The sequence below is a fragment of the Kogia breviceps genome, chromosome 19 (genome assembly GCF_026419965.1).
Source record: "Kogia breviceps isolate mKogBre1 chromosome 19, mKogBre1 haplotype 1, whole genome shotgun sequence".
Classification (NCBI taxonomy): domain Eukaryota; kingdom Metazoa; phylum Chordata; class Mammalia; order Artiodactyla; family Physeteridae; genus Kogia; species Kogia breviceps.
In genome coordinates, this window is record NC_081328.1 from 45,401,124 (window position 1) to 45,426,089 (window position 24,966).

The 24,966-nt window shown below is 52.0% G+C and overlaps 2 protein-coding genes across 4 annotated transcripts in view; one reads left to right on the forward strand and one right to left on the reverse strand.

Moving 5' to 3' along the window:
* The window catches only part of TBCD (tubulin folding cofactor D), a 160,909-nt gene that overhangs the window by 97,273 nt on the left and 38,670 nt on the right, over window positions 1-24,966 (reverse strand). For both annotated transcript variants that reach the window (XM_059046889.2, XM_059046890.2), the window contains exons 10-13: window positions 21,665-21,801; window positions 20,966-21,026; window positions 19,833-19,907; window positions 15,314-15,408 (exon numbers count right to left, since the gene is read on the reverse strand). In XM_059046889.2, the coding sequence (XP_058902872.1) occupies window positions 15,314-15,408; window positions 19,833-19,907; window positions 20,966-21,026; window positions 21,665-21,801 (368 nt within the window). The remainder of the gene's footprint in view (window positions 1-15,313; window positions 15,409-19,832; window positions 19,908-20,965; window positions 21,027-21,664; window positions 21,802-24,966) is intronic.
* On the forward strand, window positions 1,077-12,517 carry ZNF750 (zinc finger protein 750). Of its 2 annotated transcripts, XM_067020555.1 has the most exons (5): window positions 1,077-1,492; window positions 2,554-2,642; window positions 5,389-5,555; window positions 8,513-10,134; window positions 10,272-11,682. In XM_067020555.1, exons 4-5 carry the CDS (start codon window positions 8,693-8,695, stop codon window positions 10,939-10,941), a joined length of 2,112 nt encoding a protein of 703 aa, XP_066876656.1. In that variant the 5' UTR covers window positions 1,077-1,492; window positions 2,554-2,642; window positions 5,389-5,555; window positions 8,513-8,692; the 3' UTR covers window positions 10,942-11,682. The 2 variants fall into 2 exon arrangements, with proteins under 2 accessions (XP_066876656.1, XP_058902895.1); XM_059046912.2 differs by lacking the exon at window positions 5,389-5,555 and having other exon boundaries at window positions 1,161-1,492; window positions 10,272-12,517.

Here is a 24,966-nt window from a genome sequence, read left to right on the forward strand (position 1 = left end):
AGAGAAAAGAGCCTGCAGGAGAGAAGCAGTGGCATGTGGAGAATCAGGGAATCACCATGTATACAAAATTCTACAAGAGGTAAAACTAATCTATGAAGGAAGAAAATCCCAGCCAGTGGCTGCTTCCGGGTGGGGTGATCGTACTGCTCTACTTCCCAGCAGGGGGGTATGCTCAAGACTCAAGGAATGGTATTCTTGGGATCTGTGCCCTCAACACATGTGAATTCTACCTTTAAAAGAGGAAGTGTGAACAGTTAAAAACAAGCCTGAGGTGTTCAGGGGTAAAGTGAGTGGTGTCTGTCACTGACTCTGAAATGCAGCAAATACTTGAGATGGATCGATGCGTGGATAAGGAGAGGGAACGCGGAGAGCCGTGAGTGGTAGGGCAGAGGAAAATGTTCACTGCATAACCAGTGCTGGGTGTCTGAGCAGTCACTGGCGGATTCTTACAACTTATCTGTGTTTGAAATTTTTCATATTAAAACATTGGGAGCTTCCCTGGTGGCACAGTGGTCGAGAGTCCGCCTGCCGATGCAGGGGACGCGGGTTCGTGCCCCGGTCCGGGAAGATCCCACATGCCGTGGAGTGGCTGGGCCCGTGAGCCATGGCCGCTAAGCCTGCGCGTCCGGAGCCTGTGCTCCACAACAGGAGAGGCCACAACAGTGAGAGGCCCATGTACCGCAAAAAAAAAAAAAAATGTTGGGGGGAAAGAGTCAGGGATCTGAATCACATCAAACTTTTCAGCAGCAGCACTGAAAGCTAGATCACTTTCAAAACACTGACAGTAAATGCTTTCTGGCCTAGGCTTCTATCTCAGCCAGACTATCAACCAGGAAGAAAGGTAGAAGAAAGACCCTTTCAATCATTCAGGGTCTCCAAAGATTCCCCTCTCTTGCATTCTTTCTCAGGAGCCTACAAAAGGGCTGTGCCTCATACCCAAACAAAAGATCAACCCAAGAGAGAGGACAACATGGGATCCAGGAAGCCTGGCTTCCAATTCAGGAAACAAGTAGAGAAAATCCCGGATGATGGGGAAGGCAGGCGTGGAAGTAGAGGGGCCAAAGAGCGACATTCTCATTTCCCATAAACGCAAGTCAACAGACAACACCCAAAACTGGGAGCAGGGAGGGGGGTAGAGGGAACAAAACTGGCAATAGAGTAATATTATTTGGAATCAACGAGGTAAATACCAAAATCCTCAGCTAAGAAAAGGTTCAAGTGGGGCTCCTGGCAGGGAGGACGGGAGGGGAGCAGCCAGATGACACCCCCCCACTGAGAGGTGGGGCCCATCCCCTCCCTCAAACCTGGGGAGCCAAGTGTGACACCGCGGCGCTGGGACGGTTCTCTGCCTAGCCTCTCGGAAGACTGGAAGCTTCTGCCTTGCGCTCTGAGTCCCACGCGGAGTTAAGACTGATCACCATCCTGGAGAGGCCCCTGGAGTGAAACTAAAGGGAAGAGGAGGGCCCCGCCGCGCCCCCAGGATACGAGGCAGGTGAGTGCCCACTAACACCACAGGACAGGCTCACCCGGCACAAACCAGACTCTTGACCCACAAAATCTCGAGATCATAAAATGGTAGTTTTTTAAAGCCATCTGCTTTGGGTGGCTCGTTACCAGCAAGAGGCGAGGGGAGCAGCAGGAACTGCTGTTTTTTGTGACAAGATTCAGAACTATTTTTTCACTCTCTAAATAATGTGGATGTCTAATTTGGACAAAAGTAACTAAAACACTTTTTTTTTTTCAATTCACTATGAAGGTAAAGCCAAGTGAAATCTTAAGCCTTAAAAGAAAAAAAAAAAAAAAAAACTAAAACAGCATCTGGCCTGGCAGGCCCACCCTGGCACCTGTGCCCACGCAGCGCACACCCCTCTCCCTATTCCCACAACCGCACCACACGCAGCCCCTCCGAGAGCAGGGAGACAGCCACAGACTCAATAGCAAGCAGCTGAAGGGGAGGGGGATGCCCTGGGTCACAAATTAAGTGCCTTACTTATTTGAAAAGAGAAGAAAAGGGCCGAGCGAGGGCATGCAGGCCATTCCCGCAGCAGCACGCGGCCACGCGGCGGGGCAGCAGTGCTCAGGGCTTGTCCCGGGCGTGCACCGGCAGGTCCCGGAGGCAGCTGACGCGGCCCCCCTCCTGCTTTCCAGGAGGACCCAGGCAGGCCTCCCAGGCCCCGGGGTGAAGGGTGACAAAGGCTCCGCCAGACCCTCACGGGGAGGACACGGGGGCTGTCGGCATCTGTCAGAGGAGATGCATTTCAGGCTAAATATCAGCATCTGCTGCTGCCTCCTGCACCGGCTGTGGCTCCCCTGGGAGGTCTCTATCCTAACCTCGAACACGTGCAACCCCCGCGTCCAAGGAGAGCCAGGCAGCACTAACAGGGCACTCACAAAACCTGGGCAGGGAGCTGCCGTGAGGCACGGAGGTGGCACTGGCCGGCCGGCTGGGTGGGTGCAAACACATGAATCGTAGCTGCGGGCGGGAGGAATATCAGGTGCATCTCTACGCCCCGAGGGCTCGACTCCTACATTAAATCCCTCCCACTGGAACAGCCGGCTCCAGTTTCAGCGAGAGCGAGCGTGAGAACAGGTCCTGCTCCGGCCAGACAGCCACAGCCACGGCTTCCACCTCCCCACCTCTGGTAAGTACCTACTATTTCTTCTCAAATGCGAGTTTTCTTTCAATACTCCTCTCTGATGTATCTTAAACTATCTGCTCAGTGAAATCACCTGCCCAGAGTTTCTCTGCCCTGCTCTTTTCTCTGAGGATTACTCAGGACCCGGCAGGTGCACTGCTGGAAAGGAGACCATTGTTACAAAACTTTTAATGAGGCTTACACTTTATTCTAAGAGTGTAAACAAGTTTATGTGGATATATGAAGTTCTCATTTCTACCGTAAAATTCATAAACTTTATTTTTTTTTAATTTTTTTTTTTGATGTGGACCATTTTTAAAGTCCTTATTGAATTTCTTACAATATTGCTTCTGTTTTATGTTTTGGTTTCTTGGCCGCGAGGCATGTGGGATCCTAGCTCTCCGACCACGCATCAAACCCACACCCCCTGCATTGGAAAGCAAAGTCTTAACCACTAGACCACCAGGGAAGTCCCAAAATTCATAAACTTTAAACCCAAACTCAAATTGATGTTATTGCTTATCTGTTCCTCACCTTAAAAATAAACTACAGGTTTCAACATAAAAGGATCATGTATATGCATATATATAATTGCTGATCTTAATTTATAATTTCTTTAATTTTAAAACCTTTTATTAGCGTTTAAAATAAGTGCTGTTTTGACATAAGCTTGCAAAAAAAAAAAAAAAAAAAAAAAAAACCACCTTAACTAAAGAGGATCCCTGTATATACAAAAGGGGTTTTCTTACTCTTACAAAGTTTCTCATAAATCTGCGTGAAAACCATTATTGACCAAATTATTGGTCAAATTTGACCAACATCAGACTTAATGCAATCAAAACCTGTCTACGTTTGTTATCATGATTTGTATTTTGTATTAGCCACGTCCTTGCAATGCTTTAACGTGGTGCTTTTAGGTGAGGAGGCAGGCTGGTCATTGGGGGTTCTGGAACTAGGGAGGTGCCCCAAACGTCAAAGCTGTGCATTCACTGCTAAGCGCTCTGTCTGTAACCCAGGGTCTCTGGCTGAAACCAGAAAGAGCCCCTGGTGGTCTTCCTGGAGGATCCATTCTTCCAAACTATATGCCAGAAAACTGTCTTTTTCCCTAGGTCATGGTTGCCCTGAAGTTTATCTTTCATTTTAAAGAACCGAAAGTCTGGGAGGGAGTGGTGGTTAATCACTGGAAAAGCTCAATTGGAGTAAAACTCACAAATCTCGTTCTTGCGACACCCCAGTGGGAAGGCGACAATGGCGTGTCCCTGAGTTATGCAATAAATGCCACATCACAATATCGTAATTATAGCATGCCCTTCAGAAACGCGCTACCTGGTGGGGCTCCCTGCCAGGCAGCCGGACACCACCAGGGAGGGCTGAAGATTATTCCAGTGCAGAAGTTAGTGCACGTGACATGCATAGCTAGCCGGCACGTCACAGCAATGCCCTATAAAGTTAAGCTATAATTACCTCTATTGCGTCCTATCAAAGTTCAAAAATAATCTTTCTCTTGCCTAAATTTCTGAGTTCAAACCCCCTAGAAAATTATTAAATATGCCAGCCATTCACTATCGCCCTAACAGCTGGCAACTACATTCATAGTCCACACTTAAGAGGCTCTTGGGAGACATGCACTGGCACCTCAGTGCTCCAGAAACAAGCAGATAAAGCCCCGCGGACACAAAACCACGGGCTGCTCAGATCGCCGTGTGGACACCACCGTCCAGCCTCCCAGGCCTGTGGGAGGGGAAGCCAGAGCCGGGTCCCGGGCCTCTGCAGGGGTGACAGGCTCCTGGGACACAGGCAGGCAGGGGTGACAGCGCATGAGGAGTCAGAGGAGGGTGTTCTGAAATGGAGCAGGCTCAGGCCAGACGCCGTGACGTCTCTGTGGCGCTGCTCCCCACCCTCTGCCCTCAGCATTGGGACCCGACTCCGCTGAGGGCACAGCTCTGACGGCAGGCCTCGTGCCAACAGCTGCTCGCAAGGCAGGCGGGCGGGCAGGGGCGCCCTCCTGCATTCGAGGACAGCACCCTGACCCTGACCCGACATGCAGGGCTCCCAGCACCTCCTGCTGACCCAGTGGGAAGTGAAAGAAGGGTGTAAAACACTGTCCCCCACACATCCTTCTAGGACTAGGCTAACATCCGCATTTGTAGCTAACATGCTAACAGTGCAGTTCTCCGAGGAAAGCCGATCCCAGGGCTGTGCTTTTTTAACCTCTCCCTGTGCAACCCCCCAGACTGTACCAGCCTTCCCAGGACAAGGATGGTGAGACACGAATCGTATCACCTTTAGGAAAAAAACTTCACCTCTGATTGTTAATCCGAACTTACTACAAACAGTTAAATTCTGGATTATATTGTTTAGGCAGCAACACCCTTTTTCCGCTGCCAGCCTGCACCAGGCAGATATAAACTGACCAGAGACGGGCAAACCCCATCTCTGCAGATGGCCAGACCGACAAAGTCCCGGGCACTCAGCTTTAGCTCCTCATCCTTGTGAACCTCACCTGGGCAGGACAGAACTCACAGACTGACATCACCTTCCTAGAGGCTGTCCCCCTTGGAAGCTTACAGAAGCCTCAATCTTATCCCGCTTACTTCTCTGACATTATTGCATTTTTATAACCGAGTGAACTAGCCTGTCTCTTTCAGCATCTGAAGCAGCCGCGCTCCCTTGTTTAAACTAGCGAATTGTGTAAACCCGAGAGGTCAGTTTACTCAGTTACTAAAACTACTGCTCCTGTGACTCCATCCAGGCTTCCCTTGCAACAATTATACCCTAGAACACTCTCACCTCCCGGAACACCAGTACGAAGGAAACCATCCCCTGAAAGCCTCTTTACTGTCCTTGTAAGCTAACTGACCACAGAACAAGAAGTTCAGACCAAACCTGCGGGGCACAACATCATTGGACGGAAAAAAGGTATATATTAACATAAGAGCAATTATTTCCCAAACTATTATTTGGGGTAATGCTATGATAACTTACATACTACTTGCCTCCTATAAACCTTTGAGAAAACTTAACCGAAGTGGGTTTATTTCTACTTTTGCCTAAAAGTATGAGCAATATTAAATAATACTGCTTCTGAAGCTAACACCATCATTATCTTAAATCCGAGGGGCTTTTCAGCTGGTTTGGGCTCGTGTGTCCTGGGTGCGGCAGACGTGTGTCTGCGTTCACTCCTGGTACCACCAGGACTCTGGGCTCACACTTGATAAACGTTTTGCAACTGTCATCATTTTGATCACGATGCTTCCAGCTAGTGATGAAATCATCAGTTCTCAGATCTTTGCCATAACATATCCTATACAATCATGGGAACCTGACTTGCAGAGGTTCTCACGCCTTCAGAACCAGGGAGCATAATGGGACGTGCCAGCACAGGCCGTCCTGACTTATCAGGCTGGCCCCGAGCTGGCTGGAATCGCTTCCTGACAGGAGGCAGGAAATCGTGCTTTTATAGCCCAGGGCATACCTGCCCCACAAGGTATGAACTGAACTCATACAGAATTATTTCGCATTCTCCCTTACTAAGAGGGGAAATTAGGAAGATGCAAAGCTGCGACTACATGTTTAACTGTGCTGGGCTTTCACATTGTTGTGCAGTTCACACAACTGCTCACGGTGGGAGAGGAGGAGGGCAAGCAAGCTGCAAAGCCGCAGAGCCAGGCACCAGGTGCCGCCAGCCTGGCGTCTGTCCACCCGACATCCTGCCAATGCGCACCCCCAAAGAGGGCCTGGGGATGCCCTCTCCAATTAGGGGGCAGCCAAAAATCTCATTTCTCCTCCGAAGTACGTGCCTGAGCACCCCTGCTCTGCAGAAACTCTCCCCGCAACAGAAGGCTGCAAGCCACCCAAAGCACCTCTTAGTAAAGAAACATGCCTTTGAGCAGCTAGCTTCTTGGGGGGAGAGTGGTTCCTTGTGTTTTTAAGAAATATGAAAAAATGAGTAGAGGAACCAGTTTGCTGAGAATAAGATCAGATAGCTTTTTTAGAATTTAAGATATCCAAGTGAAATTAAAACCGCACTCCCTCCCCCCTTACATCCTCCTCCCAAGAGCTACCCATTACCTCATCTGATGCATGAGATGGCAAGGAGAGTAGCTACGTTTTATTTTGTGAAAACAAGTCTCTTAGATTTCCCATGTGTATTTCTCTATTTTTAAAGGGCTGCTTTCCAGCTCAATGTTTTAACCAACCCGATGTCTAGAAGGTGATGCTTTACACAAGCAATTTCACGAGACTCAGAACTGTCCACATTTACTTATTCCTTAAAGCAAAACTGCAGTTGAAAAGTTATTTCCTTTTAGCTTTATTTTTTTAAGTGTTTAAAAATATCCAGAAGCTAAATCCTTTTTACATTTTTTAATGAAAATTAAAGTGCAGGCCTTGATTCCTCACACCCAACTCCCCCAGCCCTCCCCACTCACAGGCTTTCTCTAAGACACAGTCACCCCATGGGCTGGTCCTGGACACGCAGCCGCGCCCGGCCCTGCTGAGATCCTCCCAGACCTCACGTCTTTGTTCTCAGCTTCGGGTTATGAGGCAGAGAGAGAGCCCAGGGGTATGCAGAGCAGCCTCTGAAGGAAACCCGGGGTGGCGGGGGCGGGCGTTAAGCTTGGGGGATAGGCAAGGACAGGAGGAGCCTGGGGAAGATATCCAGAAGCCCCTTCGTACAGCTTAAAGGCTGGGATGGGCCCCTCCCAGGATCCAACCATCTGTAAAATTAGGCACCACTCACTCTGGTTTCCTTTTTTTTTTTTTTTTAATTTTATTTAGTTAGTTAGTTAGTTGTGCCAGGTCCTAGTTGCGGCAGGCAGGCTCCTTAGTTGCGGTTCGTGGGCTCCTTAGTTGTGGCATGCAAACTCTTAGTTGCAGTATGCATGTGGGATCTAGTTCCCTGACCAGGGATGGAACCCAGACCCCCTGCATTGGGAGCACGGAGTCTTAACCACCGCGCCACCAGGGAAGTCCCACTCTGGTTTCCTCCTACCAGGAGGGCTGCTAAGCTTTTCTGCCTCCGGTTAAGGCCAGGACAGGCAGGGATGGGCTAGTGCGTGAACTCACTCCACGCCATCTGTGAGGTGGGCAAGTGGAAGGCAGCAGTGCACGAGGACATCTGCTCACTCACTGACTCAAAGCATCTTAATATCATTCAAATCAACATAAACACAGCACTTATGTTTGTATTGGGGCCAACACAAATGCTACTTACCCAGAAAGCTGCCTTTTCATTTGTGAATTTAGAAACAGGGTCGGGGTGGGGGGGTGCATTTTTAAATGTTCTTCACTTTTAAATACTCCCTCACAGAACAGAACACTGTGATTAAACAGGGCAGATGGACCGAAGGTTACAATCACACATGCCTTGTTCTCAGTGAGCACGAATGCGAATGTCACACACACACATGAGCCCGGACCTCCTCAGGTTCACGTTAGAGCAGTCAGGCCAGCACAGTGGTGGGACTCAGTCCCGAAACTCCAGGCACACAGATGGGGGTGGGATCTCAATGGTCACTCAGCCTGGTGGGTCCACAACCTTCCTGGCACCTGAGGCCTCAGATCACAGGCTAAAGGTTCCCAAAACTCAAAGAATTACAGGTATTCTCTGAAATGACACTAAACACTCCTACAACCACGCTCGCCTGGGACCAGACCTGAGAAAGCAGAGAGCGCCGTAGGGGTGGCGCCCGGGGTGGTGAGGAGGGTGGCTGATGCCCGTCCCGTACCTGCCGCGCAAGAGCACTTACGTCCTCTGCACCTGCAGAGGCCTCTGCTTCACCTCCTCCGTGACCCCGGGGGGCGCAGGCTGGTTCTTCGTTCGTTAGCCTGTTAGCCATCGTCCGACACTAAGGCTCTGCCCCTCCATTTTGCAGCTCCCGGCCCCCAAATGAGCGAGACTTCCCTGACCACACCCACAGCCCGTGGGGCCGGCTTCAAGTAAAAGCACTCCGAAAGGAAAGCCAAGGAGAAGCAGTGACCCGCTTCCTTAAAAATCACCAAAGCTGAACTACGCAGGAGCCAGCGGGGCTCAGACGCCAAACCACAGAGGGAAAATGAGCCTTCTCAAAGAGCGAAAACCAAAAAAGCCGCATTACATCCCCAGGCCCCCAGGAAAGCCCTTCAAGTACAAGTGTTTCCAGTGTCCCTTTACTTGCAACGAAAAGTCACATCTTTTTAATCACATGAAATACGGTCTCTGTAAAAACTCCATCACTTTAGTGTCCGAGCAAGATCGCATTCCCAAGTGTTCCAAACCAAACTCTTCGGACCCTAAGCCAACCAATCAGTCTGACCCCATGGCAAAGCCCACCTCCTCCAAGCCCGTCCCAAGTGGGCTCTCACAGCTGGACGCCAAGCTCCAACATGGCCTCGCCAAGGATGACATCAAGGAAAATGTGGACCTGCATGCGTGCGGGCCCCACAGGTGCCCCGGACAGAAGCCCACTCTCCACAAGGAAGCAGCACCCCTGAGTCAAGCTCCAGAAGCCACCGGGGGCACCCAGCCTGTGCTGGAAGGCGCTACCCGGCCTTCAGCATTCATTCCAGTTGGCGAGCACAGACTCAAAGGGCAGGAACTCACCGAGGCTCCTGAAGCGCTGACCCTGACCCAGCCCCCTGCCAAAGCTGCCTCCTTCCACACCAAGTCTGCCTTTCATGCCCCTGGCTACCCGTGGAAAGCTGGCTCACCTTTCCTCACACCTGAGTTTCCACATAAAATCCCATCCACAAAGGGGTTTGGTGCCACTTCCCCGTACGTGCACCCCACCATCGCAGAATACCCGCCTCACTTTTACACAGAGCACGGACTGGCCACCATCTACTCACCGTACCTACTCGCAGGGAACTCGCCCGAGTGTGACAGCCCCCTGCTGTCCGTCTACGGGGCCCAAGACCAAAGACATTTCCTGCCTCACCCAGGGCCGATCCCTAAGCACCTGAACCCGGCTCCATCCACATACGACCATTACAGATTCTTCCAGCAGTATCACTCCAATCTGCCGATTCCTTATGGATTTTATAGACCAGAGTCTGCATTTTCCTCCTACGGCCTCAGACCCCCACCCGTTGCTGGTATTTCACAAGATCAAAGCTCACACCTACTGGAAGAAGCTGCCCTGGCCTACCCGGCCTGGAGTCCCTCCAAGTTAAACCCTTCCAACTCCCACAAAAAACACACAGAGTTTGAGAAAGAGAGTCCGACCCCCGAGGCTAAAGACCTTTCCAAAGACGGGCACAGAGACACGGAAGGGACCAAAATGAGCCCACGTGCAGGCAGCGCGGCCATGGGCTCCCCGGGAAGGCCGAGCCCCACCAATTTCACGCAGACAAGCCAGCCCTGTGCCGGGCTGTGCAGCCACTTGGACATGCCGGCCTCCGGCGCCCCAGGAAGTCTCCGTCCACCAGAAGAGAGCCTCACAGCCTTCAAGCCTGTCAAGAAGAACACGGGGCACCCACACTCCCAGGCCCCAGAAAACAGAGCTGAGACTCCAGAAAGGTAAGCGAGTCCATTTTCAAAACCTCCGAAGTAATGTCTCTGGTTGTGCTTAATCAGGAGCTGGTACTTGCCCAAACCCCCCACGGGCAATGGCCCTCAGCAAGGTCCCTGTGACTCCCTCTCTCTGTCTCTTCCAGCCTCGAGGCCATGAACGGAGCCGCTCTGGCTCAGATGGGGAGCCTGGAAGCTGCACCCTCCAGCCCAGAGGATGGCTCCAGGGCAGCCCCTCTGAACCTCTCCACGAAACCAGAAGCTGAGCCGGCCACTCCACACACCACTGCCTATGGAGAATTTGTGGAGCCACAGGACGCGCCCCTCAACCTCTCGGTGAGGGACCCCTGCAACGCCCTGACCTCGAGGCCCTCTGTCCGCAGCCGCCCGAGAGGGGCCGAACCCGCGGCTGCCCCCACCCCCACTCCTGCTCCGCAGTCGGAGACGGCAAGTTCCGGGGGCGGGCCCGACCCCAGCTCTGCGGAGTTCCCTGTGCCCAGCCCCGCCGGGAAGGCCCAGGACGCACACTCAGCTGACAGTGACGAGCAGAAGCAGACTGCGGCCGTGGCCCTCTGCCAGCTGGCGGCCTACAGCCCAGGGAACGTCGAGCCCGCTGCCCAGGAGCCTGCCTGCCAGCTAGATGCACCCACCCCCAAAGCCCCTGAGAGCCAGGAGGCTCAGTGCAACCTCAGACCCAAAGGGCAAAAGAGGACGAGCCCCAGGGATGCAGGGAAGGCCCAGCAGGGAACCAAGAAGGCAAAGCCCAGCGACACAGCCAGAGTGTTCACGCTCCGGAAAAGAACGCGGGTGTCTTAGAGCCACCTCTGGCCAGCCACAGGCTGCAGCCACAAGCACGCCTTCCGGTGCAGGTGAGACAGCAGCAAACCTCCATCTGGCCCTTGCTTTTTCATCTGGTACATTTTTACAATGCGGTTTTCTTCTTCTCAAAAAAAAAAAAAATTAAACTAAACCTGCAACTCAGTTCAGTTTTGTAAATACTAAGCATGAACACTAAAAGGTGCTTCTACTTCTGGTTGTAAAATATTTGAATGACTCACACTGTAGGACCTGATGAAATGCATAGGACTAAAAGGTAACTTTTAGGTGTTAGCATCTTAGAGGAAATCTCTTTAAAACACTTTTCTTAAAAATATCTCAGCACTAGAACAAATTGTTTTAACTGTTTTTCTATTAAATCTACTGTGTGTTTTGAAGTAAATAACAATTACTGGGGAAAAATGCCAGAAAAAGACATTTCCAATACTAGCATTAAAGTTCTGTGTGTAAAAACACTGTGATTTGTTATGACTGAATAATACACAGACAGCAAGAGGCTATTTATATAAGTAATTTATTTCCATTGGGGAGAATGCATTGCTGGGGAAGCTATTCTCAATATGCTCTGTCTTCACAACTCATTCAGACTCGTTTTCCACTTCCTAAAATGATGTATATGTTGCTAATTTTCCAATAAACTCATAGGTGAACTTTAAGTATACATAAAAAGAAGACAAGCATAAACTCTGTGTTATACAATATTTTGCCACAATAAATAAAGTCAATGAAAAAGAGAAAAGAGCTGAGGCAGCAATTAAAACTGAGGACGAGGGTACATCTGTGTGTGCATGTGAGGGCGTGTGCACGTGTGCACGTGTCTGCTGTCCACTGGTAGTCATCGAGCCCGGGGCAGTGCAAGCATCCGGGGGCAACTTTGGAGACCAAGCGTACAGGGCCTGGCTTCACAAGGCCCCTGCCCCACTGTTCAGAGGGTGTTTCTCAGCAATGCACCGCCTGGGAGCGGGACAGGGGGTCAAGAAAGGGCCTGGAAACAGTGGCGCTGAGCTGAGCTGACTGGGTGAACCCTCTCTCCACAAGATGGGCAGTTTCAACTCACATTTTGACCAAAACAGAGGTGGTCCCAATAGAGCCATCCAATGAGCATTCAAAGAAAAAGCACTGCTAAAGCTAACGCCTGCCGTTCCCAATGACGTGCACGTACAACAAGGCCACTCAGTGCTCGGAGCTAAAAATCAAAATTTTTTTAAATAAAAAGTTGATCTGGGGCTTCCCTGGTGGCGCAGTGGTTGAGAGTCCGCCTGCCAACACAGGGGACACGGGTTCGTGCCCCGGTCCGGGAAGATCCCACATGCCGCGGAGCGGCTGGGCCCGTGAGCCATGGCCGCTGAGCCTGCGCGTCCGGAGCCGGTGCTCCGCAACGGGAGAGGCCACAACAGTGAGAGGCACGTGTACCGCAAAAAAAAAAAAAAAAAAAAAAAAAAGTTGATCTGGAACCTTGCCTTGTTTTAGATATAAGCACTACTCACCAAAAGATAGCCTGAACTAAAAAGCCATCTTGTTAATAGTTGCATCCCAATAAAATGTTATTTTCGGTTGTTTTGATCAAGTTTGTACTAATAACTAATCCTGTAAAAACTCAATCTAGAAAACTTACATACTTACTACCTTTTGGCAGAACAAAATGTAAGAGTTAAAGTTTGCATTCACAGACATCCTCTTGCTGAAGATACCTGACAGGGAGATCAGCAAAAGATTCTCAAGCACAGAAACGTTACATTAAGGAAAAATTCTCTAGGAAAAGTAAATGGATATATGGGTTCAAGGAGACAAAGAATAAAATCCCTGCATTTTAGATGGAGGATGGTGGATTCCAAGGTACCATGATGACTGGATTCCACCAGACATATTTAAAACAGTGATACAGTAGCTTTGTTTTAAAATGACACTATTCAGGATGGCAAATAACCTGCCTTGCAGCAAGTTAAATTTATATAAATTCACTGATATCAACTCACAAGAGGGATGCAGAGCTTGTCATATTCTTTTTTTTTTTTTTTGCAGTACGCGGGCCTCTCACTGCTGTGGCCTCTCCCGTCGCGGAGCACAGGCTCCGGACGCACAGGCGCAGCGGCCACGGCTCACGGGCCCAGCCGCTCCGCGGCACGTGGGATCTTCCCGGACCGGGGCACGAACCCGCGTCCCCTGCATCGGCAGGCGGACTCTCAATCACTGCGCCACCAGAGAAGCCCTGTCATATTCTTTTAAGGCAAATAGGAGGCCGCTGTTACAAACCGCCCCTAAACCATCCAGGACGGCCCACGAGCCCCTGCTGCCCGTCCGAGGTGTGTCTGCAGACAGCAACACACCACTAACCCAATGCGTGCACTGTCACGACCAGAAACCGATGCACACCTGTGCAGCCTTCACTGGCATGCCTGGGCTCTCCTTTTTTTATATACCAATATGCTTTGACAAAGACCAAAAACAGGGTACCCCTGCTTTCCAGCAAGTCCATACCCTGTGGGAAGCAGAGCCAGGCCTCCGAATCCTCCAGGATTGGGGCCCAAAGCCTCATGCCCTAGAGACAAGCTCTTGCCTCGTGCCTTACACACAAGAACATAAACCTTCCGGGGCCCAAAGATTCTGAGGACACTGTTTTATAGCTCACCCCAAACTGTCTGCCACAATCTTAAGAGACAAGAAGAGGAACCAGAGGCGGTTAACAACCGTCCGGTCTCCTGCTACCACGCAGGCCGGGGGCCCAGTGCTGCCTGCAGATGTTCACAGTGGAGCCATATGTGTGCCTTCAGCCCTGTGGACTCCTCCCGCCTAATGCAATTCCTCTAAAAGGTCACCGGCACGCACACAGCCGCAGAAACCATGCAGGCCCTCTGTAACTATCCTTACAAGCACAATGGGGTCTTAGATCTTTGTAACAAAAAGAAGAAAAAATACTAGTCTTGGTGGTTTTTCATGACAGTACCTTTTTCCATTCACATATAACCCAACTTCAGAGCTGGAAGTTTCTAACCTTTACATACAAAAAGCGATAAACCCTCAAAAAGTTAAATACAGAATTACCGTGTAACCCAGCAATTCCACTCCTAGGCATACATATAAAAGAAATGAAAGCAGGGATTCAAACAGATACGTGCACCCAATATTCATTAGCAGCATTATTCATGATAGTGAAAAAATGGAAATAACCCAAGTATCCACTGACAGATGAACAGATAACTAACAGGTGGTCCATCCACACAAAGGAATATTATTCAGCCATAAAAAGGAATGAGGGGGATTCCCTGGTGGCGCAGTGGGTAAGGCACCGCGCTCCCAATGCAGGAGGCCCGGGTTCGATCCCTGGTCAGGGAATTAGATCCCACATGCGTGCCACAACTAAGAGTTCGCATGCCACAACTGGGGAGCCCGCATGCTGCAACTAACAAGCCCTGGAGCCGTAACTAAGGAGCCCACAGGCCGCAACTAAGACCTAGCGCAAGCAAATAAACAAATAAATATTTTTTTTAAAATCGTATCTCGGTAAAGCTGCTATAAGAATACGCAGAAAGAGCCCATAGAAACCAAGGGTCCTCTGCCCTGCTTGTGCTTCACAACGCCAAGCACACTGGCACAGCCAGCACCTGCAACACCCCCACAGCTCAGCTGCTGAGCTGCACCCTTCTTTGCACAGACGTACTTGTTCCAGACAGAAGTCGCCCTCGGGGTACACGGCGTCTCTGGTGACACACTCCCGCACAGGGCCCTCTCCATCCTTCACAGGCATCCCTCCCTTCTGTCCACGGAGGCACAGCGGGTTGCTCCCAGGGACAGTCCCCACCCACCACAGACAAGCGCCCCCATGCGGCCGGGCCCGAGACCCGACAGGCGCAAGCCTGGAGCTCGGTGGTCTATCTTCACCAGCTGCACTGTGCCCCTGCTCAGGCCCACTGCCGAGCTTCCTCCCCATCCCCTCACTGGCGTGAGCCTTGCTCCCAAGAATCATGATGTCACTCCAGGGCCTAAACACAGCAGCAGTGCACACATTCTTAACGGGCCATAGCACCCTCACGAGGGTGAAACTGGTTCTGGGGGACAATACGATCTCAGACATCGCAACAGCTCGTGGCCCTCCAAATCCAGACCTACAGTGTACGTGTGCTATTAAAATTTCACAGCAGGGAGAAGAGGCATCGGGCATCAGAAAGGCCAACATAAGAAAGAAGGCTGAGAGCACAGGTCTGCAGGGCTATCTCCTGCAACATTCTTGATGGTCAGGGAGGGCAGAGGCGTGGTGGGTGCGGACAGCCGGCCACAGTGGGCAGGGGGCCGGATGAAGCACCTCGACATGCACAAATGGTCTTGACCACACAAAACTGAGCTTCATACTCACCGTCCGGGAGTCGGGAAGGGAGCAACAGGCCTCGTCTGCCCAGTTCCGCCAGCGCCAGACACCCGCCATGCCAGGCATTGTCTGTCTCCTGGAAACTGAAAGCACAAAGAGCCTGAGACCCAGCACGATGCCCCCCACAGCCCAGAGTGAAAGTCCACCCCCTGGGCCCAAAGCCTCACTAAAACCCTGAGTGAGTTTATAAAATATCGGTAACGAGATAAAGTACTCCAAATCAACTGAAGATATCGGCCATGTTCACATCTCCGGAGAATGAGTAAAAATCCTGGGTCAGCCTCCCATGCCCCAGGGAGAGCAGCCCACACACGTGCCCACTGCACCTTCGGGCCCGAGCAGCTAGCTCTCTCAGCCGTTTAAGCAGTTGCGCCGCTCAAGAAACGCTGGGCTCACAACACAGTGACTGCACCAAATGAAGGTTGGAAAATGTTCGCAGGAAGGGCAAGGAGACCCCCTTTTCATGGAGCCCCTGCTGGCGTGAATGATGAATACTGAGATTAGGAAGTTAGAATAAAATGGCATATACAGAACTCTTTTGGTACTGTTTGAAACAGACTTTCAATAAACAATTGAAAAGCCGGTCAACTCATAAACAAAATTTCGTATTTAATAAAACCTTCCTGAAGCGGTTTGGAAGCTCTCATGTTTAAAGGTGCAGCTCTGGCATTATAACTAGTGAGAATAACTCTCTCTTACATCAACAACTAACTGCTCTGAGAGCTTCCACGCTTGGCTGCCAAAATAAACATGGAAATATACTTCACCCCCAAAACCAGAGAAATTATAGGACTCTTTCCAATTCTGAATAAATTAATTTGATGGCAAAGAAATGTTTAGGAAAACCAAATAAATTGCATCACTGGCTGGCAACAAACACAAGAATACTCAGATAGGATAGAAGCTAGGCTTATCTTTTCACTCAAAATACACTTAGCAGTGTCTCCCACGTGCCAGGCCCTGCTCTGCACTCTGCAGGGACATGCTGACCAAGACAGACACAAAAGCTGCCCTGGACCTCGCCAGCAACCAGTGACTCAATCCCAATTATAACTTTCTTAAGTTCCAGATGTTTATTAAATGTCTGTCCCAAAGACTATATGACCATTTCCACAATTTAATAGTGCACTTTGTGTACTTCAGGATTTTAGTTGGAGAGAAGTGCTTTATGCTTTCCATGAAAGATTTAATAACATTTGGAAGAACCTGATAAAAAGGTCAGCAGGACGATGACTCAGTTATCACTAAAACAATCGCCAGTCACGCCATCGTTTCTCAACTAAACGTGTGTGCGCTGTCACTTGTCAACAGCTATGGACAGTGCAGGACCTTGCGTCGGGCTGTAAAATGCCTGTGGCCCAAGGGGAGCCGAGGAGGACTACGGCACCCTGCCCTCACTGCTGCCTCTGCTCTGCCCACTCCAGGAGGACGTGGACCCCCTCCCAGGCCAACCTGCAGAGCAGGGATGGACTCAGACACTAGGGTGCGGAGCGCCGAGCGCTGAGCACCGCCAGGGAGCCCAGGACTTGAGGGCAAGCTCCTGCCCCAGACAACCACGGGAGGGCCCGGGGCCTCAGAGGAGTGGAGACAACAGCTAAAAGAAGGGCCGAGACGGCAGGCTCGGGGCCACTGGCCTCACACGGGCAAGGGCACCCAACGGGGGCCACCTGGAAGAGCAGAGTGGGGCGGCGTGGAGGGTGTGGGATGAGCGGAGAAGACGTTCTTATCCTTCCACCCACCTCACACCCACTGTCCCTAGAAGGACCCGGAGAAAGGGGGATGGTGCATGCAGGGTGCAGAGCAGAGGGGGACACCCCATCACCTTCATCTCCTTCTCAACTTTTAACTGCAAACAGCACTAGAACTCAAGGAAAAGCCTGGGAAGGAGCCATGAAGAGCACTTCCTGCTGAGACGGGGCTGCTCCCGCGGCCCCAGCACCACCACCATGGCACACCCAGGACGCAGGCCGCAGGGCTGAGGCCCGTCTGCTGACCGGAGACCCCCGCGGGCTTAGTGCAGATGGCAGACACAGAGGACCCAGCAAGGCCTCCCGGGGCAGGCTGCTTGCACCCACCCCGGACTGGTGGGTCTGGGCACCATCTCTGGGATCCTGTCCTGAGGCCATCGAGGGGCTAACGCGTGGTTTGCTAAGTGGTGGGAGGGGTGGGGGAGTGCAGGTACTGAAGGGCAACTGCACATTCTGGGGCAGGAGCTGGGAGGGGAGCACAGGGCCGGAAGAGGTCCCGTGGGGCTCAGTGGGAGGCCCCAGCCACATAATCTGGCCCAGAAACAGGTCAGGGAGCAAGGTAACAGTCCCAGGAGTCGGGTGTTCTTACATGTAAGGGAATTAATGTCCTATTTCTGCCCCACTGCAGAAATGGCTGGCAGCTCACCACATACCCCAGGAGGACACAAAAGGAGGGAGGAGACCAGAGCGGCCTCTGTGCTGGGTCACCAGCCGGCCCGGCCACCCTGCCAACCTCACACCCCAGCCCAGCTGGTCCCTGCTTCTCCCGGCTGCGCTGACTCCTTTCTACGGCCTATTCTGCAATCAGGAGTTTCACGCCCACTGTGTGCGGTCCTGTCCAGGGAAAGACTGCCTCCCCGAGGGCCCACTCAGGCCCCTTCCCTCAGTGTTGCGTTGGGCTTCTGGCCTGGGGAATCCGGAGCAGCGAGACCATTTCTACCCTCCACAACCCAGACACAAAGATCAGAGGAATTCATTAAAACGACAAAATAAAGGCAAAGCAGCGTTTGAAGATTAACTAGGACGAGTGCAACTGGACTAAGGTTGCAGGCCGAGAGCAAGGAACATACATCTGACCAGAGAAACTTGTTTTGGGAGAAAAGATGCTAGCGTTCGGGGGAGACACGTTGGGGTGAAGGGCTCCCAGCCCTTGAGGCAGAGGCACCGAGGCTGGAGAAGTGACAGGGTTTGAGAGCCGGACGGGAGGGGCCCCAGGAGCACATGGGAGGGGAGACTGCAGAAGGAAGGGCTGGACAAAGACGGCTTCAAATAGCCAGAGTGCCGCACGGAAACACTAAGGAAGGAAAGAGGAAAGCGAAGCGCGTGAGGCAGGCAGTCACCCCAGGGGAAGGGGTTGGGAGGAAAGGCCGGAGGCCCTGGCTCCTCCACCCTCCCAAAGCCCCCGCGCCCCTGGTAGCCCTGAACCCACACCTCTTCGGCCGGGACCAGTGGGGTGCCCGTGCCATCTCGTGCCCATCAGCAAGCCCCCGGAAAAGAACTCCAGGAAGACGCTCTACAACAAGCCAGCAGGGGCATCGTGCAGACCCACGGTTCTACAGAGTCCCGCGAAGGAGCACGTGCCGCCCGCCACAAGAAGACACAGAGGCCACACACGCGACATTACTCTGAAACAGTCGTGTGAAACTGTTTCCTGCGGTCCTTACACCTCACCAAGCAGGCTCGGGGCCCAGGGCAGGAGGAGCCCGCGCCCCTGGGACCCCGCGGGCTGGCTCGGTGACCGAGGCCCGAGTGCCCATGAACACCAACAGCACAGTTCTCACACGCACGGGGGGCACCGAGAAGAGAAGCAACCGGCTGACAAGGGTGGGACCACAAATGGGGGCCGAACACAACCCCCATTCTCAAATCACCTGCTTCTGAAACCAAGGGGCAAGCAGAGCAAGAGTCCTGGGGAACAGCTGCACTAATGGGGCCTCCCCCAGCCCACACCTGAGGGAATGTCTGTCCTTTACCCCCGGCCTGCAGGCCCCAGGCTCAAAATCCCACACCCGCCACCTGCACCTCCCGGCCCACACCTGCACCTCGGGCAGGCCGAGGGTCCCCAGGATCCCCTGAGAGGTGAGGACAGATGCAGCACAGCCACTGGCACATGTGGCTATGAGATTTAAATCTGAGGAAATTAAATAAAATTTGGAATTCAGACCTCAGTCACACTAGCTTCTTTTAAGATCTCAACAACCCCAGATCTAGAACAGGCCGTCATCACAGAAAACCCTCTCGGACAGGGCAGCCCTGGTTCCATTCCAATGAAAACCGGTTTCCTTGAAGGATACATTTCTATGTGCGGACACATGCAAAACTGACTTCTTTCTCCTCAAGGTTTTTAAATGTAATGGAGTCTCAGCTGACAAAAGAACTGTATCAGGATGGGATGAATCAGGAGATTAGGATTAACATATATACTACTATGTATAAAATAGACAACTACTGTATAGCACAGGGAGCTCCACTTCCCTGTACAGTAGAAGCTAACACAACGTTGTAAAACAACTATACCCCAATTTAAACAAGAAGACATATTAGGGGAACGAACACACACACACACACACACACACACACACACACAAGAAATAATCAGAAATAACTGGAGTCCTCAAATTTAACTTCAAAAGGAAAAGAAATGGCTCCAGAGAATCTGAAAACTAGCTCAACTGAAAGAAAACACAGGAGGAAGTAAGGAAAGAAAAGCCACTGCTCTTATCCAGAAACACATCTACCCCTCTGATCTCCCCACATACCTGAAACAGTCCAGCACAGACCCGGCCACATCATCCGCCAGCTCTTTGGGAAGTCTTCCAGCCAACCTACCGATTCTGAAAAGGAGAAGCAACGTCAGCATCCGTCAGCATCACCAGCCCGCCGAGGGCACACGCTACACTAGGAACGTCCCGAGTGACTGTCCTTCTCTCCAGAGGATGGAGAAGAGGCTGATTCTGATCCATAAAGACCACCTGCCCCATCAGGGAGCCCATCACACTGACACACAGAGACAGGACAGGCATCTGGGGGACCAAGGCAAAGGGAGCCCACAGGGCAGGTGCGCTTCTCAGACAGTCAACGGCTCCCGGCTCAGGCCACCAAGGTCCGTCCCACTCTGCATGCCAATCAGGCCGGCTCCCATCAGGTCACTGCCCAGGCTGGGTCCCGGCCAGCAGCACCCCAGAAAGGCCCACCCTCCCAGCCCATCATACTCCAAACATACAAGACTTTGGGCTCCGAGGTTGGCAAAAGCCCCCGTGTGAGCCTCCTCACCCTGGCATTCGCTCTGTGAGTGGATTGGCACAGACACCCGGAACCTCTGTGGGGAGGGCCCACGGGCACCTTCACCCATTTTCCTTTTCTCCCCAACATCTTCTTTGTACTCTGTCCCCTAACCCACCCTGGCCCCACTGGGTGTGCCAGGGCGCCTGTGTTGGCTGTTCCCTCAGGTGTAGCAGAGGGGGGTGCCAGCCCCTCCGGGGGGGAGCTCTGGAATCAAGTGAGGCCGTGCAGCATCTGCTCCCTACATGGGGGGCCGCCCCTGGCTGTGGAGGCAGGAGGTGGGGGTCGTGGCAGTGAGGGCGTGAGGAGCAAGGAAAGGAACATCTGAAGGTAAAAAAGGCAAACGTGCTCATATTCCAGCCAGAAGGGCAAGAAAATGAAGAAGCCACTGACCAACCTCAGTGACTTTCTTGAAAATTAGAACAAAAAGCAGTAAATGTAAATTAGGAAAAAATCATTCTACCTTCTAAAACTCTCGGAGCTGTTTGCAGCCCTCCAATTCCACAGGAAGTACTGAATGATTAAGGAGACTCAGCAGACCTGCAGGCATCTAGGGCATAAGCTGTGAGCCCCCACCAGCCCAGCCCGCCGACCAAGTGCAGTCACCTACCCTTTGGCTGCAGACCACCGCACGATCGTGTCCTTGTCCTTCAGCCCAACCAGCAGCTGCTCTGGAAGAACACAGGAAGTCCAGTCTGTGAGCCCCACGGAACCACCCAGAGTTCTAGATGAGCTCTCAGTTCCCAGCTTTAAGGTAACCCACCCTGCACATCATTCAAAACAGTACCATAAAGGCAATTACATGAAGAAGCTCAATTCTAATCACAATAAAAGGACATTTCCTTCTGTGTGTCTTTAAATCATCATTTAAGGGCCATTTCTGTCATAGCCCCTAACAGTCACTGGGCAGGGAGCACCAGCGAGGAAGGCCAGAGGCCGATGAGGGAGGCTTCCCAGAGAAAACAGCTTCTGCCAGCGGCTGCAGAGAGCAGCTCTCCTAGGGACAGGGTCGTAGAAATGCTCAGCCTCTAGGAAAGGCCACACAGAGGGCTCCCAAGCAGTATAGGCCTTGCAAGCCGGTCAGTGGAAGCCCTGGGAGAGGGCACATGGCAGCACAGGAAGCCTGATGCGGAGGCAGGACGGAGCCCGTGGAGGTGCACAGGTGCACTGCGACCAGGGCAATCTAGGGCCGCAACGGGAGGCAGCGGAGACAGCAGATGCACACAGCCCCAGCCTCACCTCCCACCCTGCAAAGACCAGAGGTGGGGCCAGGTCCCCTGCAGGCCAAGATGAGGTGGCCCCCACTCACCTATCACGCTCTCCACCTCCTCAGGGACGTCGTCCTCTCCGTCACTGTCAGGGGTCTCGGTCTGTATCTCTGGATCTCTAGGCCTCTGGACACTGAGCTGCAGGCTAGCAACCAAGGAGCGGCAGCCACGCTGGTACCTGCAAGGAGCAAACAAACACACCTCAGACCTTCTGCGACAACTTGGAGCCAGAAGATCCTGATGACTGAATTCAACAATTTAGTGTCACTGTGAAAATTCCATGTGCTTTACAGGTACAGGACGGACAGGAAGGAAACTGAGCAGTAACTGTCACCAGCATGGATTGTCAAGGAAGATAACAACCTCATCTTAGCCACAGAACATAGACTCACCTTCTAGATGACTCAGAAACCCTCACGTGTCGGAAAGCTTTCTTAGCAGAAAGGCAGGTGACAAAGTGTGACAACAAGAATGCACCCAACAGGGCTTCCCTGGTGGCCCAGTGGTTAAGATTCCACCTGCCAATGCAGGGGACACGGGTTCGAGCCCTGGTCCGGGAAGATCCCACAGGCCGCGGAGCAACTAAGCCCATGAGCCACAACTACTGAGCCTGCGCTCTAGAGTCTGTGAGACACAACTACTAAAGCCTGTGTGCCTAGAGCCCGTGCTCCACAACAAGAGAAGCCACTGCAATGAGAAGCCCGCGTACCGCAACAAAGAGAAGCCCCTGCTTGCCACAACTAGAGAAAGCCCGCGCACCGCAACAAAGACCCAACGCAGCCAAAAATAAATAAATAATTTTTTTTAAAAATTATTTTTTTAAAAAAAGAATGCACCCAACAGAAATGGCAGGGAGGGCACGTTTGAACCCACTGGCCTTGGCCTTATTTCCACAGGCTCTGCCTCCAGGTCCCACCTGAGCAGAGCCCCACCCACTGCCTCCGGGCCAGCCCGCCTTCCACACCAGGGGCCGCAAGCTGGTCCAAGCCAGCTCCCACAGATCCTGCCTCCTGAATGGCTCTCACCACTTCCGGTCGTCCGCCCACACCCCACTCCCCACCTGCTGAGGCCACCAGCATCATCTCCCGCAGCGCCATGAAGGGGCCAGCAGCACAGGCCAGCTCAGCTGTCTGACTGCACAGCCCCTGAACCTCTGCCTGCCTCAGTTTCCCAACTGTAAAATGAGGCCCCACCCAGAGGGCTGCAATGAGGCCGTGTGGGAGGATGTGCACAAAGCACTCAGACCAGGCCCCGTGCAGAGAAAGGCCCAGGAACGCCTTCCCTCCCAGAAGCAGGACAGGCATGCTTGGGCCTGACTCTGGGGCAGCCCCATCTCAGGATAGGGCCTGGGGCATAAAAGGTGACAGGTCGAGTTACGGCATGATTATTGGGGGCCGCAGCCTAAGGCCAAGTCCAGTTCCAGATAACTGGGGCTTCGGAGACAGAGCCAACTCAGACACTGTTTAGCTATGGCCTTGAGGCCTCAGATTCCGTGAAACAAGAATGGTGTGGGCAGTTCCCAAGATGGAGGTTCAATCAACTGCCAATGGCCAGTGCCTTAATCAACCCTGACTCTGCAATGAGGCCTCCAATAAAACCCCAAAGGAAGACTTCCCTGGAGGTCCAGTCGTTAAGACTCTGAGCTTCCACTGCAGGGGGCACAGGTTTGATTCTTGGTCTGGGAACTAAGATCCCGCAAGCCACGTGGCCAGGCCAAAAAAAAAAAAAAAGGAGTGGGTTAGGAGAGCTTCCAGGTTGGTGAACACAGAGGGCATGGAAGCCTTGTGCCCTCTCCCCAGGCCTTGCCCTCTGCATTTCTTCCACCTAGCCGTTCCTGAGTTACAGCCTTTTATAATAAACCGGTAATCTCAAATAAAATATTTCTCTGAGTTCTATGAGCCACTCTAGCAAATTATCAAACCCTCCAACCTGTAGCCAGACTGTCAGAAACACAGATGGCAACCTCGACTTGCAACTGGGGTCGACAGAGGGGGGAGAGGTGTTGAGGCGAGGGAGACGGTCTAGTGGACTGAGCCCTCAACGGGTAGGATCTGGTGCTCTCTCCACAAAGACAGAGTCAAAACTGAGTTACACAGTAGGACACCCAGCTGGTGTCCAACAACTGCCTGGTCTGGAAAAAAGCACACATCAGCGTCGTTGCCAGAATCAGAGCGGCGAGGAGAACTGAGAAGGCCTGCGCCCCAGACAGCAGGAGGGGCAGTGCGGCCAGTTACCTGCCTGTCACCAAGGGGAAGGTAACCAAAAAGGGAGTGAATCAAAAAGATAAAAAGAAAATGTATCAGAGGGGATAAAATGAAAGAAAGACAGAAGAGAGAGAAAACAAAGAGCAAGATGGGAGACTGAACCCACCACATTAATGATCACACTCAGTGTACAGACAGAGACAGACTGAACAAAGTAACTGGGGTGCTAAATTACTCTCCTTCCCATGTAAATGCTTGGAGTACTTGTGATAGTTCATTTTAATGTGTCCAGCTGACCGGGTCACAGTGCCGAGATATTTTGCTCAAACGTTATTCTGGTTGTGTCTGTGACAGTGATTGTGGGTGAGATTAACATTTAAGCTGTAGGCTTAGTAAAGCAGGTTGCTCTCCCCAGTGTGGTGGGCCTTGCCCAATCCACTGAAGGCCTGAAGATCACAGACAGGCTCACTCTCCCCCCGTGAGAGGGATACTTCCTGCCTTCAGACTCAAGCTGAAACATCAGCTCCTCCTGGCCTCCAAGCCTGCCAGATATGGGGACTTGCCAGCTCCACAAGCATAAGCCAATTCCTTACGATAAGTCTCTTTACACATACACACCAATTGGTTCTGTTTCTCAGGGGAACCTCAATACAGCACAGAATGTAAATTTTCCACAGCATCTGCAAAGTAACCACTAACATTTAGTCTCAAAAACAACTTACAGAACAAGCTGTGTACAGAACACCTAAAAGGTATTTCAGTAAAACATCACTAAAACATAACACACTTCTCTGGAAATTTCCTATAACTGGAGACAAACTTAATGAAATAATTCCTCCCAAACCACACAAATGAATACCTGAAATAAAACTGAAGACTGCTAAAATGCAGTACCACCCCCAGCACAGTAAACAGTCTGTTTCTGTGGGAGCCACTACTTCAAAAGAACCCTTAAGACATCGTTTCCATCCACAGGCAGAGACAGCTCTCCTCGAGGAAGGAGCCCATGACCCAGACTGAGATGACCAGAATGGAGCTTTCCCTACTGTGCGGCCCGCCGGTGAGGCTGCCCTACGCTTCGATGACAGGCGCTCTCAGTGAGTGCGAAACAAGCCTTCCTCGTCATCGGTTCCACTTCA